The sequence below is a fragment of the Pelecanus crispus genome, chromosome 6, assembly GCF_030463565.1.
Source record: "Pelecanus crispus isolate bPelCri1 chromosome 6, bPelCri1.pri, whole genome shotgun sequence".
NCBI lineage: Eukaryota > Metazoa > Chordata > Aves > Pelecaniformes > Pelecanidae > Pelecanus > Pelecanus crispus.
In genome coordinates, this window is record NC_134648.1 from 38,354,092 (window position 1) to 38,368,800 (window position 14,709).

General features: G+C 37.0%; 1 protein-coding gene across 1 annotated transcript in view; it reads left to right on the plus strand.

Moving 5' to 3' along the window:
- Window positions 1–14,709, plus strand: part of LOC104032398 (formin-like) — a 145,436-nt gene that overhangs the window by 15,739 nt on the left and 114,988 nt on the right. Inside the window, exon 3 of the mRNA XM_075712627.1 lies at window positions 9,591–9,652. Coding sequence (XP_075568742.1) covers window positions 9,591–9,652 — 62 coding nt within the window. The remainder of the gene's footprint in view (window positions 1–9,590; window positions 9,653–14,709) is intronic.

Below are 14,709 nucleotides of genomic sequence, written 5' to 3' on the forward strand. Positions count from 1 at the left end.
CTTATAAACAAACCTTCTTACCAGGAAAAGCTCTTGATGAATTGTATCACTGAAGAACAAGTCAGTCCTTAATTCTACCATGAAACACCATTTAGATGGTGATGCAAGTGGACACCGTATTAGAAGAAAAAAATCCATAGGATTTTGAAGCCCTGTCCTGTTCCCTTTGAAGTTTCATAAGAGTCCACTCATGGTTGTTACAGCTGCATGAATACTTCTTAGGAAATAAGACAGTGTTCAGACATTTTTGCATTAATTAAAGCAACTTATATTGGAATTTGTTCGAATTTCCCTGCACATACAATCAATGATCTTAGGATCGGAAAGTTATGTTGTTATTAAGTGGACTTCTGAAGAGTGTGGTCTGACAGACTCATCTCTCCCTGACGATTCAATTGCTAGCATTTCGCATTTTCCTCACTCAAAGTAGGCCCTACCGTACAGGACTCTGGTGGTGGTGTGTGGAGGTCCTAGAAACTCTTAGGTATTACAGGCCACTTGTGATTTCCTGCCTCCTTGGAGACTGGGCAAATGAGCAAGCTATTACATTTGCCCATCCCATAAAAATCTCATATTTTTTTCCCTCCTTTCCAGTGGAACAAATAGGTAAACAGCATCTTAGAATTGTTTGTGGAACAGAAGAAGAAAATCCTACCACTCATCTCTACCCTAAAAAGCTGGGATTCTGAGGTGAAGCAGTTCTGGCCCTCACAACTTCTTGAACGCAGTAAACAGTATTTGCTGATCGTACAGATATATGGTTCAGATTTTGGAGGTCGTCTGAATTTGTAACTAAAAAGAATAGAGGTGTAATTATTTGAGGATTCTGTGTGTTTTAAAGAAGCCAGCTCAAACTAAACCCTCCACTCAATATCCTTAACACCTTGATATCCTAGCTGAACTTTCTCTGTAGAAACCGTAGACCCAAAGAGGCCCACAGAAGTTACGGGTGTGTTGCCTGGAGACCATGTTTATCCTAGAAGGTCAGGATAAATGCTGAAGCTGAACAGTTGGGGCAGTAAGTACTGATTGACTCATTCATATTCAGGTATCCAGGGCCTAATAATACTAGAATATGCTGCTATTTTAGGTACTTGGGTTTTATGATTATTAAAGGTAGATTTGAGCAGTCTTGTGTTACACATTTTATTTGCAAGGTTAGCTTTGAGGGCCAAAATCTTAGAAAAAACAGTGCTGTAAAAATTAGTCCAATATATTGAATATGTCTTCCTTTGTTTCAAATTATTCTGTGCTAAACTTTAAAACTCATAAAACACAATAACTGTTAAAAAGTATGTGCTTTTTGTATAACTTACATCAGGATAAGCAACCTTTCTCTATTGCCTTACCTTTTTCCCCATGTGCAAGTTTTGGTATCTGTCAGCTTTTTGGGTTCCAAGTACTTTTGGTTTTAAATTGCTGTTCAAGAGAACGTGAATAAAACCTTCTGCTGTTGTACCTGAACACCCCTACTGTTCTTTTAGTATGTTTGTACACTCTTTGCTCCAGCAGATGTGATGTGTAAGTGGTTGTAGGCATTTGTCCACTGTTTCACAATATGTGATACTCTGTTGTTTTCACACAGTTGATGTCTGTGATTCTATAACAAATTCCCTTTCTGCCTTCCTAGAGCATTTTAAGCCCTTTGTTCACTTCTTGTCCATCCTAATTATTCACCCATTTTTAATTGTTTGGTTTTTCTTCTTCAGCATTTCCATTGTGCTTCCACAGTAATCCTCTTATCTGTTTACATACTATGTTTGATGGAATTACAGGGCAGAGAGTTGCTTCCTCCTTGCAGTGGGTATTTAGTTAAAACACAATCTCATTTCCTTCTTGCAACCCGTTACTTTGTCGTAGATGTTAATTCCATGCTTTAACTGGAGCATTTCAAATGTTGTAGTACCTTATGATAAAGAAAATATTATTTAAAAATCCTTGCTTTTAGATCCAGATTTCTTTTCCTGATATCTTTTTAGTCAATGTTACCTTTATATGATCGATATTGTCAGCATGCTTTAAAAGCATGAAGCAGACTGATACCAAATCTGGAAGTTAGCTAAGGAATAATGTTATCAGATTTGCACTGGTTCTATCTTTGCAATGTTCAATGCTAAAATATTTGTTTAAAATCAGATAAAACACTAATTATAATTAGTTTTTCCCGCAGTTGTGTGTAGGCAGAACCAAATATAGTATGACTGGAAGTAAAGTTATAATACTTCCTAATATTGACTATCTATGGGTGGCAGAACAGGATCATGGCATTAGTCTAGTTGATCACTCCAGAAATTGTGGGTTTTTTTTTTTCCCCAAGCATCTTCTAAAAACATACGGTTGAACAAGGAGATTTCAAATATATACGTTACTATCAAATAAAATTGAACAAGCTAATCATTAGGAAAAAGGTAAGACAAAAAACTATATTAAAATAAAAATCTACATGAAAAAGTAATGAGATAAAAAGTTCACATCCAGAATAAAAGAACAGTATATCTATATCCATAAACTGGTGAGTTATAGTTTGGCTTCAGAAAAAAAAAAAGAAGAAAAAGGTTATTAATGGAGTACAAAACTGCCTGTCCTGATTTCAGCTGGAGTAGAGTTAATTTTCTTCCTAGCAGCTGGTATAGTGCTGGGGTTTGGATTTAGTATGAGAATAATGCTGGTAACACGCTGATGGTTTAGTTGTTGCTAGGTAGCGTTTACACTTGTCAAGGACTTTTCAGCTTCCCATGCTCTGCCAGGTGCACAAGAAACTGGGAGGGGGCACAGCCAGGACAGCTGACCCAAACTGACCAAAGGGCTATTCCATACCATATGACGTCATGCTCAGTATATAAGCTGGGTGGAGTTGGCTGGGGGGCAGCGATCGCTGCTCGGGGTCTGGCTGGGCATTGGTCAGTGGGTGGTGAGCAACTGCATTGTGCATGACTTATTTGCTATATTATTATTATTATTATCATCATTATTATTATTTTCCCTTCCTTTTCTGTCCTATTAAACTGTCCTTATCTCAACCCACGAATTTCACTTTTCCCCCCCCCCCCCCCATCCCACTGGGGAGGGGCAGAGTGAGCCAAGGGCTGTGTGGTGCTGAGCTGCCTGCCGGCTTAAACCACAACACTGCCACCCCATGGAAGTGGCTAATTTTACATTTTCTCAGTCTCCTTCAGATTTTCAAGAACTGAGAGATCTATTTTCTTGTCACTGGAATGTATAATGTATTTACTCATTATGGAAATTATTGCCAATTTTCTTGTTTTAATCATAACGATAGTTATCTATAGTAGAGAGTAATGTTTCAAACAAACAATACAAAAAAAGACAATTATGATTTTACAAGAGATAACATTTAACATACAGGGAATATTGCTATGCATATATGGAGCTAGATTTAAAAAAGCTCTGTATCTCTCTTGTACTGGGGAGCCCAGAGCTGGACACAGCACTCCAGGTGTGGCCTCACCAGCGCTGAGTAGACGAGAAGGATCACCTCCCTCCACCTGCTGGCAAGACTCCTAACGCAGCCCAGGACACTGTTAGCCGCCTTTGCTGCAAGGGCACCTTGCTGGCTTGTGTTCAACTTGGTGTCCCCCAGGTCCTTTTCTGCAAAGCTGCTTTCCAGCCAATTAGCCCCCAGCATGTCCTGGTGCCTGGGGTTGTTCCTCCCCGGGTGCAGGACTTCGCACTTCTCCTTGTTGAACTTCATCAGGTTCCTGTCAGCCCATTTCTCCAGCCTGTTGAGGTCCCTCTGGATGGCAGCAAGATCCTCCAGCTTATGAGCCGCTCCTCCTAGTTTTGTATTGTCAGCAAACTTATTCAGGATGCATACACTCTGCAACTCTACACTCTGCACATGTTCATAAATGAACTGGAAAAGTGAGACTTGAGAAGGGGAAGCTTGCAGCTGATATGAAGTTGGTAAGAATAGTGAAGGTAAGACCTGAATGCAAGTTTAGCATTCTCTCATCAGAATGCAAATTTTTTTTCATGAGAATTAAAAAAAAAAAAGGTAAAAAAAAAAATCTAAGAGGGGCTATGCAATAAAATGGCAAAAGAAATCCACAATATAGAATTATTAAGATGTGCACTTGAGGAAAAAAATCCTAAATACATATAGAGAATAATGAACTCTGATCTGATCATTACTCTTTCAAAACAAGACCTTGATGTTAAAATAGATCTTGGGAAATGTCAGCTCAGTGCTCGGTAGTGATCAAAAAGCAGCTGAAGTGGTAGGAAGAGATATAGAGATAATTTTGTTCAGTGTGAAACTGAATGATTTTTATTTCACAGTCACACCGCTCTGCGCTGTGGCAGTTCTCACTTTACCTCTTCAGGAGCCTGTAGAAATAGGAACAAAAATAGACTTTGCATTGTGCCCCCAAACCTCTGTGAATTAGGAATATGTGACATGGGTGATCCCAAAGAAAGACATTTTTGCTTAATTCACTGCATGTTGGAGTGTCTTCTGGAAACTGAATCAGTTTCTGGTAAGAACTTCGTCTCCTTTTTCCAGCATTCTGCGGCTTTAATGGTCTACAATGAGCTTATCTTCCCAAACTAGATATTTTCTTCTACTTATGTAGCTGGTTTTTCCCATTATGCCTTAGTGCAGCTTTTCTGTAAAAACTGGTTGACTGGATAACACCCAGGTACCTTCATTGGATAATAACTGTTCCCCTGAAAGTGATCTGGGTAGAACTCAGAACTTGGAAAAGCAATTTGATCTAGACCATAGACACCTCTTTGTCCTGCTTCTATGTGAAGAGAGGATCTTCGTGGTTTAATGTTGGTGTAAGTTGCACATAGGATGCAAAATACATACGGCAAGTCCTGGAGGCAGAAAGTATGAATGTAAAGGATAAAAGTGCAGAAAAGTGGTAGTGGTGGTGGAGGGAAGGGTCATTTTGTCATCATCATCATTCTCATGATAATGAGGTTCAAGTAGAGTTTTGGTCTATCTGATAAGTCTGTACGATAACAAGACTGCGTTAGATACCTGTCTTATCTACCGACTACCGCAAAACATGGGAGTAAATGGAAATTTAAGTTTCACAGTAAGGAGATTTTTTTTTTACAATTACTAACTGATTTATTTTTCCAACAACAACACAGAAAAGGGAAACCTTGTACTGTCATGTCACTAAGGCCTCTACCCAGCCTCCCGTGTACTTTGCCAACTCTCATGTTACTTAAAAAAAGTATTTTAGTGAAACATTTTTCACTAACTTGGTATTTTAAAATACATTTCTAACTACCAACAGAGTAAACAAATATTTGTATTTATTTAAAACTTTATAATGTATATCTGCTTTACCTCTCTCTGTTTAGAAAAAACATCCAGTTTTATGAAAGTTTGCTGTAGTTGCGGTGGGTTATAATTATTGACTGAAGGAAGCATCAAGTTACATAACTAAAGAGCATGCCCGAATGGGCAACAAACTGTCATTTATTAAATTTTTCTTGGGATGGAGTCCTCTCAAAACAAAGGAAAAAGTACTAAATTAGAAGCAGTAAATGAAAACTATGAGTTAGAGCTGGTTGGAGCTGAATCTATGCAGTGAGATTGTTTACTTTTTTGCTTGTTCGCCTTACGTGAAGGACTAACATTTTTACTTGTTTTCTCAGTAATGAAATCCTAATTTGCTTGTGGTCATTTTTCAGGATAGGAGCACTTGCCATCTGATTTGTATCTGATTTGTTTGCTTCAAAAGCCCTTCAGAGTAGTATCTGCATTAAGGATAGCTAACTTATTTATGCCCTACAGCCACTGTCCTCCCGGCAGGCTGTTTGGAGAGCGGGCGAGTACAACAGGTTGTTTGTACAATCAGCCTTCTGTTATCCAGCATAATGAAAGACTTTAAAACCTCTGAAAATACAACCCACCCTGATATTACACAAAGTAGGGGTTGTGTTGGCATGGAATACAGTAAAGAGTCACCTTGTAGCAGGGTGTAAAGAAGAGGGAGCCAGGCTCTTTTCAGCGGTGCCCAGTGACAGGACCAGTGTGAGCACACATTGAAATACAGAAGGATCCAGCTAAACATCGGGAAACACCTTCTCACTGTGAGGGTGACTGAGCACTGCCACAGGTTGCCCAGAGGGGATGAGGAAGATGGAGATTCGTAGAAGCATTCAAAAGCTGTCTGGACATGGTCCTGGGCAACCAGCTCTGGGGGGGGGGGGGGGGTTGGACCAGGTGACCTCCAGACATCCCTTCCAACCTCAGCCGTTCTGTGATTAGAAGCTTTATTTCCATGTCGGTCTTGAAGGTCCTTAAGGTATTGCAGCACCAGGAAGGGGGAGGTCATACAGTTCAGTTGCAACCTTATATCAGCTGGCTCTGAGAACTGTCCACATATGTTCATGTGCCTTAACTGATAAGGCTGGATGAGTTACAGTTGTTACGCGAGAATCAGGCTGGCTACACGCAGAGCTGTATCAGATTTCTTAAACTCTGGCATAGTTAATTCATAACCTAGACAAATCACTCGCTGATAATTCAGAGTTTACAATATTTCTGGATTGTTTCTGTAGTCTAGATGAATCTGTTTTGTGAGTTAAATGGAATTTAGGAACTCAGTAGTTTATAAAGCCTGACCCATATTTTGTTCGCAGTACAGTTCCTTCCATTAACATATCATCACTGTTTACTTTGCTGTTGTGATTTTACCATCCTAAGCAGCATCCCACCACCATTGTGTGATTAAACTTCATTATTCTGTTGCCAGTATGTTCAGAAACTGATTACATGGATGCGATTATTCTTTCTAGTCAAGTTCTTCAATGCTTCAGGGGTTGAGATTGCCATCTCTGTGTGCAGGATATTTTCTTGGGATGTTAACTATACATGTAGAATTATACCAAATTAAGGTGACTTCACAAAAAATATGAAAAGAATGGACATGAGTTACTTTGTATTATACAAAACTATAATTGTGATGTGATTTCTTTTTCATTATAATACCTTACACACAAAAATAAATGTTTGCTTGAGAAGAATTAAAAAGGTGCTTTGCCGGTTGTCAGCTTCTATCCAATAGATAGTTTCTTCAAGTTAAAAAAGAAATATAATGGTAGAAATAAACAAAAGAAGCTTATGCTGTAGAGTGTCAGTTTATTGCATAGTAGACAATCTATTAAATATGTTACAGAATATCAATTTATGATACACTTGCTTTTATGCAGTAGCTGTGTTTTAAGTAATGAATTAGGTTTATTAATCCTTATAACCTAGTACTTTCTAAGCATATTTTTAAGGAATAAGTAAACTGTAAAAGAATTGCTACTCTCTATCTTACCTCTGCTTTAGAACAGAGATTAAACAAAGCAATCTCTAGAATTTATTTCGGACCTTTCAGCTAGGAGAAGTAATGAAAAACATGTGCCCACTCCAATAACTTAAAATGATGGTATCTTGCAAAACGTCTGTCACAAAAATGACATAATTTTTAAAAAATTCTTTAACTTTTTATGCTGCATTAAGTTTCATCCATGGGGGTTCTTCCATCATTCTCTGACTGCACAAACATTTGTGCCAAGATAAGAAAATAAGGAACAGAGGGTTGGGAATGGATAGGCATGGTGAAAAATCTGCTTGCGGTGCCAGTGCAGGTCTATGTCAGCATATGTGAACTATGACTCTCTTACCCAAATCCCAAAGAATGTTAAGCATTGGGCAATCCCACAATAGAAAGTAGATCTTTTGTTAAGGTAGATCTGTATCCTTCTGTTAGCCAAACTAAGAACTGATTGTTAGCAGCATTTTCAAAGCCTGTTGTTTGCTTCAGTCACCGTGTGACCTTAAAGAGCTAAACTTCAAGTCAGGATGTTCCTAACCTTCATGCCTTGCAAACTGGGTGAGCACTTAACCAGCTGAAGTGCCAGAAGGGTCACAGCTTTTTCTGGGGACCTGAAGCAGCTGTTCTGTTAAATCCTGTTTAGGTGAATGGATAAGCAGAGCCTGTGTCCAGGGGGACTGTCAACCAGTCAAAGGAATTAACAGCAGAAAATCTAAAAGTCCATAGACCTAACCGGTTGTGATTCCAGCAGAGCAGTCAGGCTATTTTCCTACGCTGGAAAGCTCTAAGCAGAGGCCCGTTAGAGAGGAAGGAGGATTACTATTACTAGTTGGAATCACCCAAGTTTTTTGTTTTGTGTCTTGTAAAATATCAATCCCTTTTCCTTTTGACTTTGTATATCAATTCAGCTGCTTCTGTATAGCTTCACCTGCATTTGGGAAAAATACCTTTCCATTAAAAGCTTCCATGTCATACAGATTTCAGGGTGATGACCAGGTTATCTTTCCTTTTCTCTTTCTTCCATGTGCTCTCAAGAGAAAAAAGAAAAAAAGAAGGGGGAGGAAAAAAAAGAAAAAAGCACCTAAACACTGGAATATTTTACTGATCTGGTGCTATGGTCCATGCTTTGATGTTCTAGTGCTGTTTTATTGGTTCTACTGTTCCAGGGACCATACAAACCCCTTAGGGTTAAAGGACATTGACAGTAAAATTTAAAGTCTTTGGCCTATTTTCAATGCTTGTTTAAATTAGGATTTGATTCTTTCTTTTAGTCGAGGAAGCAGAAGCCAGGGACCTGGAAATACACTTTTGGATGAATTTTGATTTGGAAGCAGATAGAAGTGGGGCTTTGATGTTCTAAGATGTATCTTCCAGGCCAATGTCTTACAGAAGACAGGCTTCTCTTAAATCATTATACAGCTGTAATGAAAGGTCTTCTCTTTCTTTGTTTGGCCAAATGTAGCCATGGTATGGATTGAGGGAAACCATAGTATGAGACCTAGGTTCTAGAGGTCCATTTGGTAAATCTACACCTTAACATTTCAGCCATCCTTGAACCTGTGTAATCAGTGCCCAGCCTCCTCATTTTTTCATTGCTGATTTAAATTTCTCTGGCTTTAGGTTTCATGCTTTCAATTTTGTTGTGCCTTTGGATTTGGTTATATTCTCGCTAAATGGAAGAGCTATTTGGTACCCTGTGAAGGTTCTTAAACCCTGTAATTAATCCTAATCTGATAGACTTAAGACAAAGAATTCTTTGTATCTCTTGCTATTGGGTACTTTTCCAGGTCTTCATTTGTATTTGTGATTGCTCTTTTATCCAATTTGCCTGTGTATAGTGATTGTATGTTTACAGTTCAGTTTAAATAATTGTATTTAATGCATGGGTTTTTTTTAGAATCCAGTGGTGTGTGTGTGCATGCATGTGTATGTCATAATATCCTATCAGCTTTACATTTATCTGCAAAGCTAAGCAAAACTGAAGTTTCCTTTTGTTATTTCAGTCTGACCTGTCTTCCCCCCATTTTCCTCTCTCAGCATGGAAGACCTCTTTGCTTTATCCTCTGCTCTCAGAAACACCATGGAAAATCTGGTCATGTGGTCTTAGAAAATAATGCTAATTACTGTGTTCACATTTTCTTTTCCATCACCATGGTAAAAGGTCTTTTATTTGAGAGCCTACATCTGCATTCTGGACCTGGTGGTATTGTATGAAATATACTGTGCTGAAGATGGCACATTGTTTTTTGACTATAATGGAATGTACTTTTTTTATTTTTACAGAGTACCAAGCTGCCATTTTGCATTTAAAGAGGGAACATAAAGAAGAAATTGAAACATTAAAGGTATACTTTTTAAATTTTTTTTCCCCTGACTCTAGTACATTTTACAGATTTAAGTAGTGCAAACATGTATGTTCCATCAAATGTTAAGAATTTAATTGTTTCCTTCTAAAACTTGTTTTCAGTTGACTGCCAACTCAGTTAAAACGAATCTAGTTAAAATCCATACATGCACTCATATATGATGGCAAAAGGCAGTTTTACATGTTCTCCCTTTGTAGTTTTGCTTATTGTTGTACTCTTAAATTCTTCCCTCTAACTCAGCAGTGCAGTGCTTTTACATTTGCTTGTTATATTAAGGCACTGGCATTTAACTACTCACTCTTTCTCAGTGAAATGTACTTCTTTAGAAACAGTTTTCTGTAATTTTAGACTGAAAAATAAGCATGGTAATTACATTTGTGAGACTGAAATTTTGTATTGAACACTCTTTATTGATGTCTGGTTTTGTAAGTGTAAACTTGACCGACTGTCTAATTGTCAAAATCAGAAATAACAAAGTTTAATATTAGAACTCACTTTCCCTTGGCATGATTGACTCTGCTAAGAAAGTGAAATATTACAAGGAATTGTTTTTATCGTAAAAGCAGGAACTTAAATGGCAGTATAACACAGCTGCACTGTGTTCTAATACAGGTTCATATGCTAAATCCTTAGTACACAAGTCATCACGCACAAAACATTCCATATTTTCTTTGTCATCATTAAGGCAAATAGAATGGAAAAAAACAAATTTACCAACACGGGGAGTCTGATAATCCAGTATATTGACACATTGACCATGGAAGATCACATACAGCAATCATCAGACTGGTACAAATACAGTATTTGTATTACACAGAGTAATTATGTCGTTGTGTCTGCACAAAGGCCGGGCCATAATGGATGTAAAACCTATGAAGTTGAGAAAGCTCAGTGATGTCTTTGAGTAGACAGGGGTGGAATGTTGGTAGCAGCTTGTGGAGTGGACAGGACAGGCAGAGTCTCTGGTGTGTGGAGCATCTCTTAAAATTCAGCACAGGGAAATGCAAGGTAGCACTAAAGTAAATATAACAGTAATGTACAAGAAATAGTATTAATAATAACTCTTACAAAGAATAGCGTAACTCTCCCACACAAGAACAGTAGATGGATGCAAGGGGGATTTATTCATTTTGAGAGGGTATTTCAGAGAATATGTAGTCTCAGTGAGAGACAAGAATGTGTTTGTGCATCTCCAGCAACCCTGAAAAGAGTGGAGGCGGAGGAGACAGGTACTGGCAGGCATCCATGAAAAACTGCACATCTCTCCAGTTTCATCTTTCATTAAAAGAATGTTCTTCTTGCACATTTTGTTTTCCATAAAAGTACATCTGAAAGACACTGGAGGAGAAGTAGATTGATGTACTTGATATATTTGCTGCTCATAAGTTTGAATAATATAAACATTCTCTTTTAAATCAGATTATTATTTTTTTATCTGGATTATTTGAGTTTTCCTCAAATATCATCATGTCTTAATGGTTGATTGTGTTTATATGTTATCTTGTTTAGTAGTAAGGAAATTGTGAGTGGGCTGTTTCCAGAAAAGTGGAATTGTGATGTAACTTTCAGCACCATAAAATCTCACCATTTGATATATGTATGTAAATATAATTAGAAATGAACTAAAATGCAAGTATTTGCTGTCCATGATTAGTTAAAGACTTATGCACTCTTAGCAACAATGTTCTACAGATTGTGTTTTCTTATATTGCATTTGGCAATATAAGAATATATATATATAGAATACATATATATATTATAGAATATAAATATAAAGCAATTTGGCAATTGCTTTCATGTTTGGTTCTGTTTTATCTTACACTATGTAGTTCCAAAGGCAAACCAGAAAAGGTGGTATGAATGTCTTGTAGGCCTTTTAAGTAACAGCAGTAAAGTGTAAGGTCTATATCATGATGATCAGAAAATATTGATTCAGAAAAATAACACGTTTATTGTATACAAGACATAATTCAAACAAGATTTTTGGATTTCCATTTTGGAGTTCCTCATAAATTACTGGAGACCTTGTACAGAGTTCTGTTTTTAAGTTTGTAAGACTGGTGATTCCTGAGATATAATGTGATTTTTCATTTTAAAATATTGAAGGAGATAAAAACTTCCTATACCAAAGGCCAGTTGAAGCAAGTATCCTGTCTCCAGCAGTGACCAGCAGTGGGTGCTTAGAAAACACATATAAGAAATACAGAGTGTAAGGGTAATGCCTTCTTCCTGTATGGTGCTTTTTGTTTTGATTTGGGTTTTTTTTGGGGGGGGGGGTTGGCAAGTCTGAGTGTCTTCATTGTCTCTTCCTTATTGCTTCTACTACCACTGCCTCCATGCCCCTTCCTTAACAGTGTGCTGCTTGATTTTTGGACCTCAGCCCAGCCTGGTGTAAGGCATCAGGTTCATAAAAGATGCATAGTGACTAAATTACTGAGAAATGTTGTCCTAGTATATCATTCCCAGCAATTACTGTTCTAAGGGTTTCCTGAAACAAGAGCCTGCACACAGGTTACGGTATATAGTACTGATGAATACATTATAGCATCACGTGCTTCTGTGACTTTTGAATGCTATGCCATCTGAGTAGGGTTCCTGTTCTTTTTCTGTATGTCCTTGACAATGAATTCCTGTACTAGAATGTGAGCCGTCAAAGATGCATCCGTTTTGTTTGTACAGTTGTTTTGGAGCTGTTTATTTCTCTGAAACTTGTAGAATGACATGTGAAAATTCCTATATAGTGCCAGACTAATAATCTAAAAAACATTTAGGATGAAAATATTGAATTCCTATATTCTTAATATGTCCTGTGTCCAAAGAAGGTCAACACTGAGTTATGCATTTTGTAAAGAGAATGTCAAATCTTACTGCAGCATGTTATTTTTTATAGTGGGTGAAATCTGAGAGTCAGATGCTGCTACATGGTCCTGCTGCTTTGGTAAATCATAAACTGTCAGTTCTTCTTCTAAGCTTTAGTAGTTGTCTAAATGAAATGGAGTAATTTCAAACTTTTTTCCCCCCCCTTTTTTTTATAGCCTGTCTGCTTTAAGAGGTTCTTTCTCCTGTGTCCCTGATGCTCAAACATTTTAAAGAACAAATTTTTTTTCTCCACATCTCTGTTGTTAGCCTTTATTATTTTGTCTTTAATTTCAAAAGATTTCTTCCTGTGGCTTGTGATTAATTTAAAAATTACTGCTTTTCCCTGAAATCACTTATCTGTAATATTTAAATATAACAGCAGAGAGACATGATTTTTGTTCATTCTTTAGGTTGCCAGCATTTGCAGTGGTAAAAATGGAATACATTAGAGAAGCACAGACCTTGTCTGTATACTCTCTTTCTTGTGACTTTTCATTATTTGAAGGAAGGGAAAGATACATTTTAAGATTTAAAAAAGAAAAAAATTATTTACTACATACTGCTGTACATATGGGACTTTACATTATAAAATTTCATATGGAAACATAAAGGAAAGTAAAATTGTGTCGTGATTTAATGTTATAACTTGTTGCATCTTAGTCTTTAAAGATATAACAGGAAAATATGGCAGTAGATATCCCAACTATTGGAAATGCTTGGGTTAAATGTGATTTTGTACTATGCACTGAAGGAACCTGCAGACACAAATTTCTCTGAACCAGCTCTTTTGCAAACTGATCCAGATCTCATATCTCGTATTTATGAAGAAGGTTGATAATCACACCTTCTCTGTAAAAGATTAGGAGTGAGACCCTTATTCTTTGTTATTCCTAAAATGCCTGGAAAAATCTTAAGGAGCCCTGGAAGGTAGGTATAGGAGAACGTTCTCAAAAAGTTACTAAACTGTCCTCTGAAGGTGAAAGCAAGCAAAATTATCCAGAATCTGTCCCTTGAAACCTGTATGTAGTTGCTTATGAATGAGACACCTGTTTACTCTTTAGCAATAGAAAGTGTCTGATACTTCTGTACTGTTTCTTTGGGAAGTTATTTTTTATCTTGACTATGTGAATGAAATTCCTAATGGATTTTTATTCTTTAAGGTTCATTTCCTATATTCCTGTATTCATATGGAACAGCCAGAGTACAACCAGAGCTTTACCCATAGCACCAGTTTGAAAGGGTTGGTGCTGATTCTGTAGACAGTTGAATTTGCAGTGAACGTAGCAGTCTTGAAGGATGTAAAACCATCACTAGATAGGGAGGGCGAATGACATTACTGTGTTTATTTTATGTTGCTATCTTTATGTTATCACAGTAACTTGAAGCTTTGTTCCTTTTTTTTGATGTGACTTGAAATCAATTCTAGTCATATTAATTAAGATTACATTTAATACACCAAGTCAATTATTGATGAATCCATACCATATCATATTGCATAACAATCAGAATAACTCATAACATCTCTTAATGAGTTCATTAGTGTACATAAATCAACGGAATCATCCACATGAAGATAATCTTTAGAAAGGATAATATAGTAGAGATAAATACTTAGTTTTTACCCATTTACCTTTAACTACATTTGCTAGTTGCTATGTTCAAAACATTTGATTTTTTTCACCTATTATTTACAAAAAATTGAATTATATATTTTTAAGATATTAAAGTATTTCTGTTCTCCACTGTTGAATTTTTACTTTTTCTGCCTCTGCCGCTAGATGTCAGCTAAGTCTTTCAGAAGGAGTTCCCAAAGCATGTCACAGCTTCTCTGTATGTGTGCACATTTCATACTTCCTTCTAAACTGTGAGAGTATGTGTGGTGGTAACATCCTGCCCACTCTTTGTGGATCTGACACAGTCTTAGTTTTAGGTTAGAAATTAGCTTGCACATTATGGAACTAGAATCAAAATTGCTCAATAGACAACTAGTAGCTGTCATCACCTTAACAGACTTGCTTCTGTAGGGAAAAATACTACAGTATCTAATAACCAACTAAGTAGATGACAATGACTTAACAGTAAATCAATATATTGTAAATGGACTACTGACTTCTGAAAGGAAGGAATTAACTTGAAGTCAATATTCTGACTGCAGTACTTAATAGTTAATCCAACAC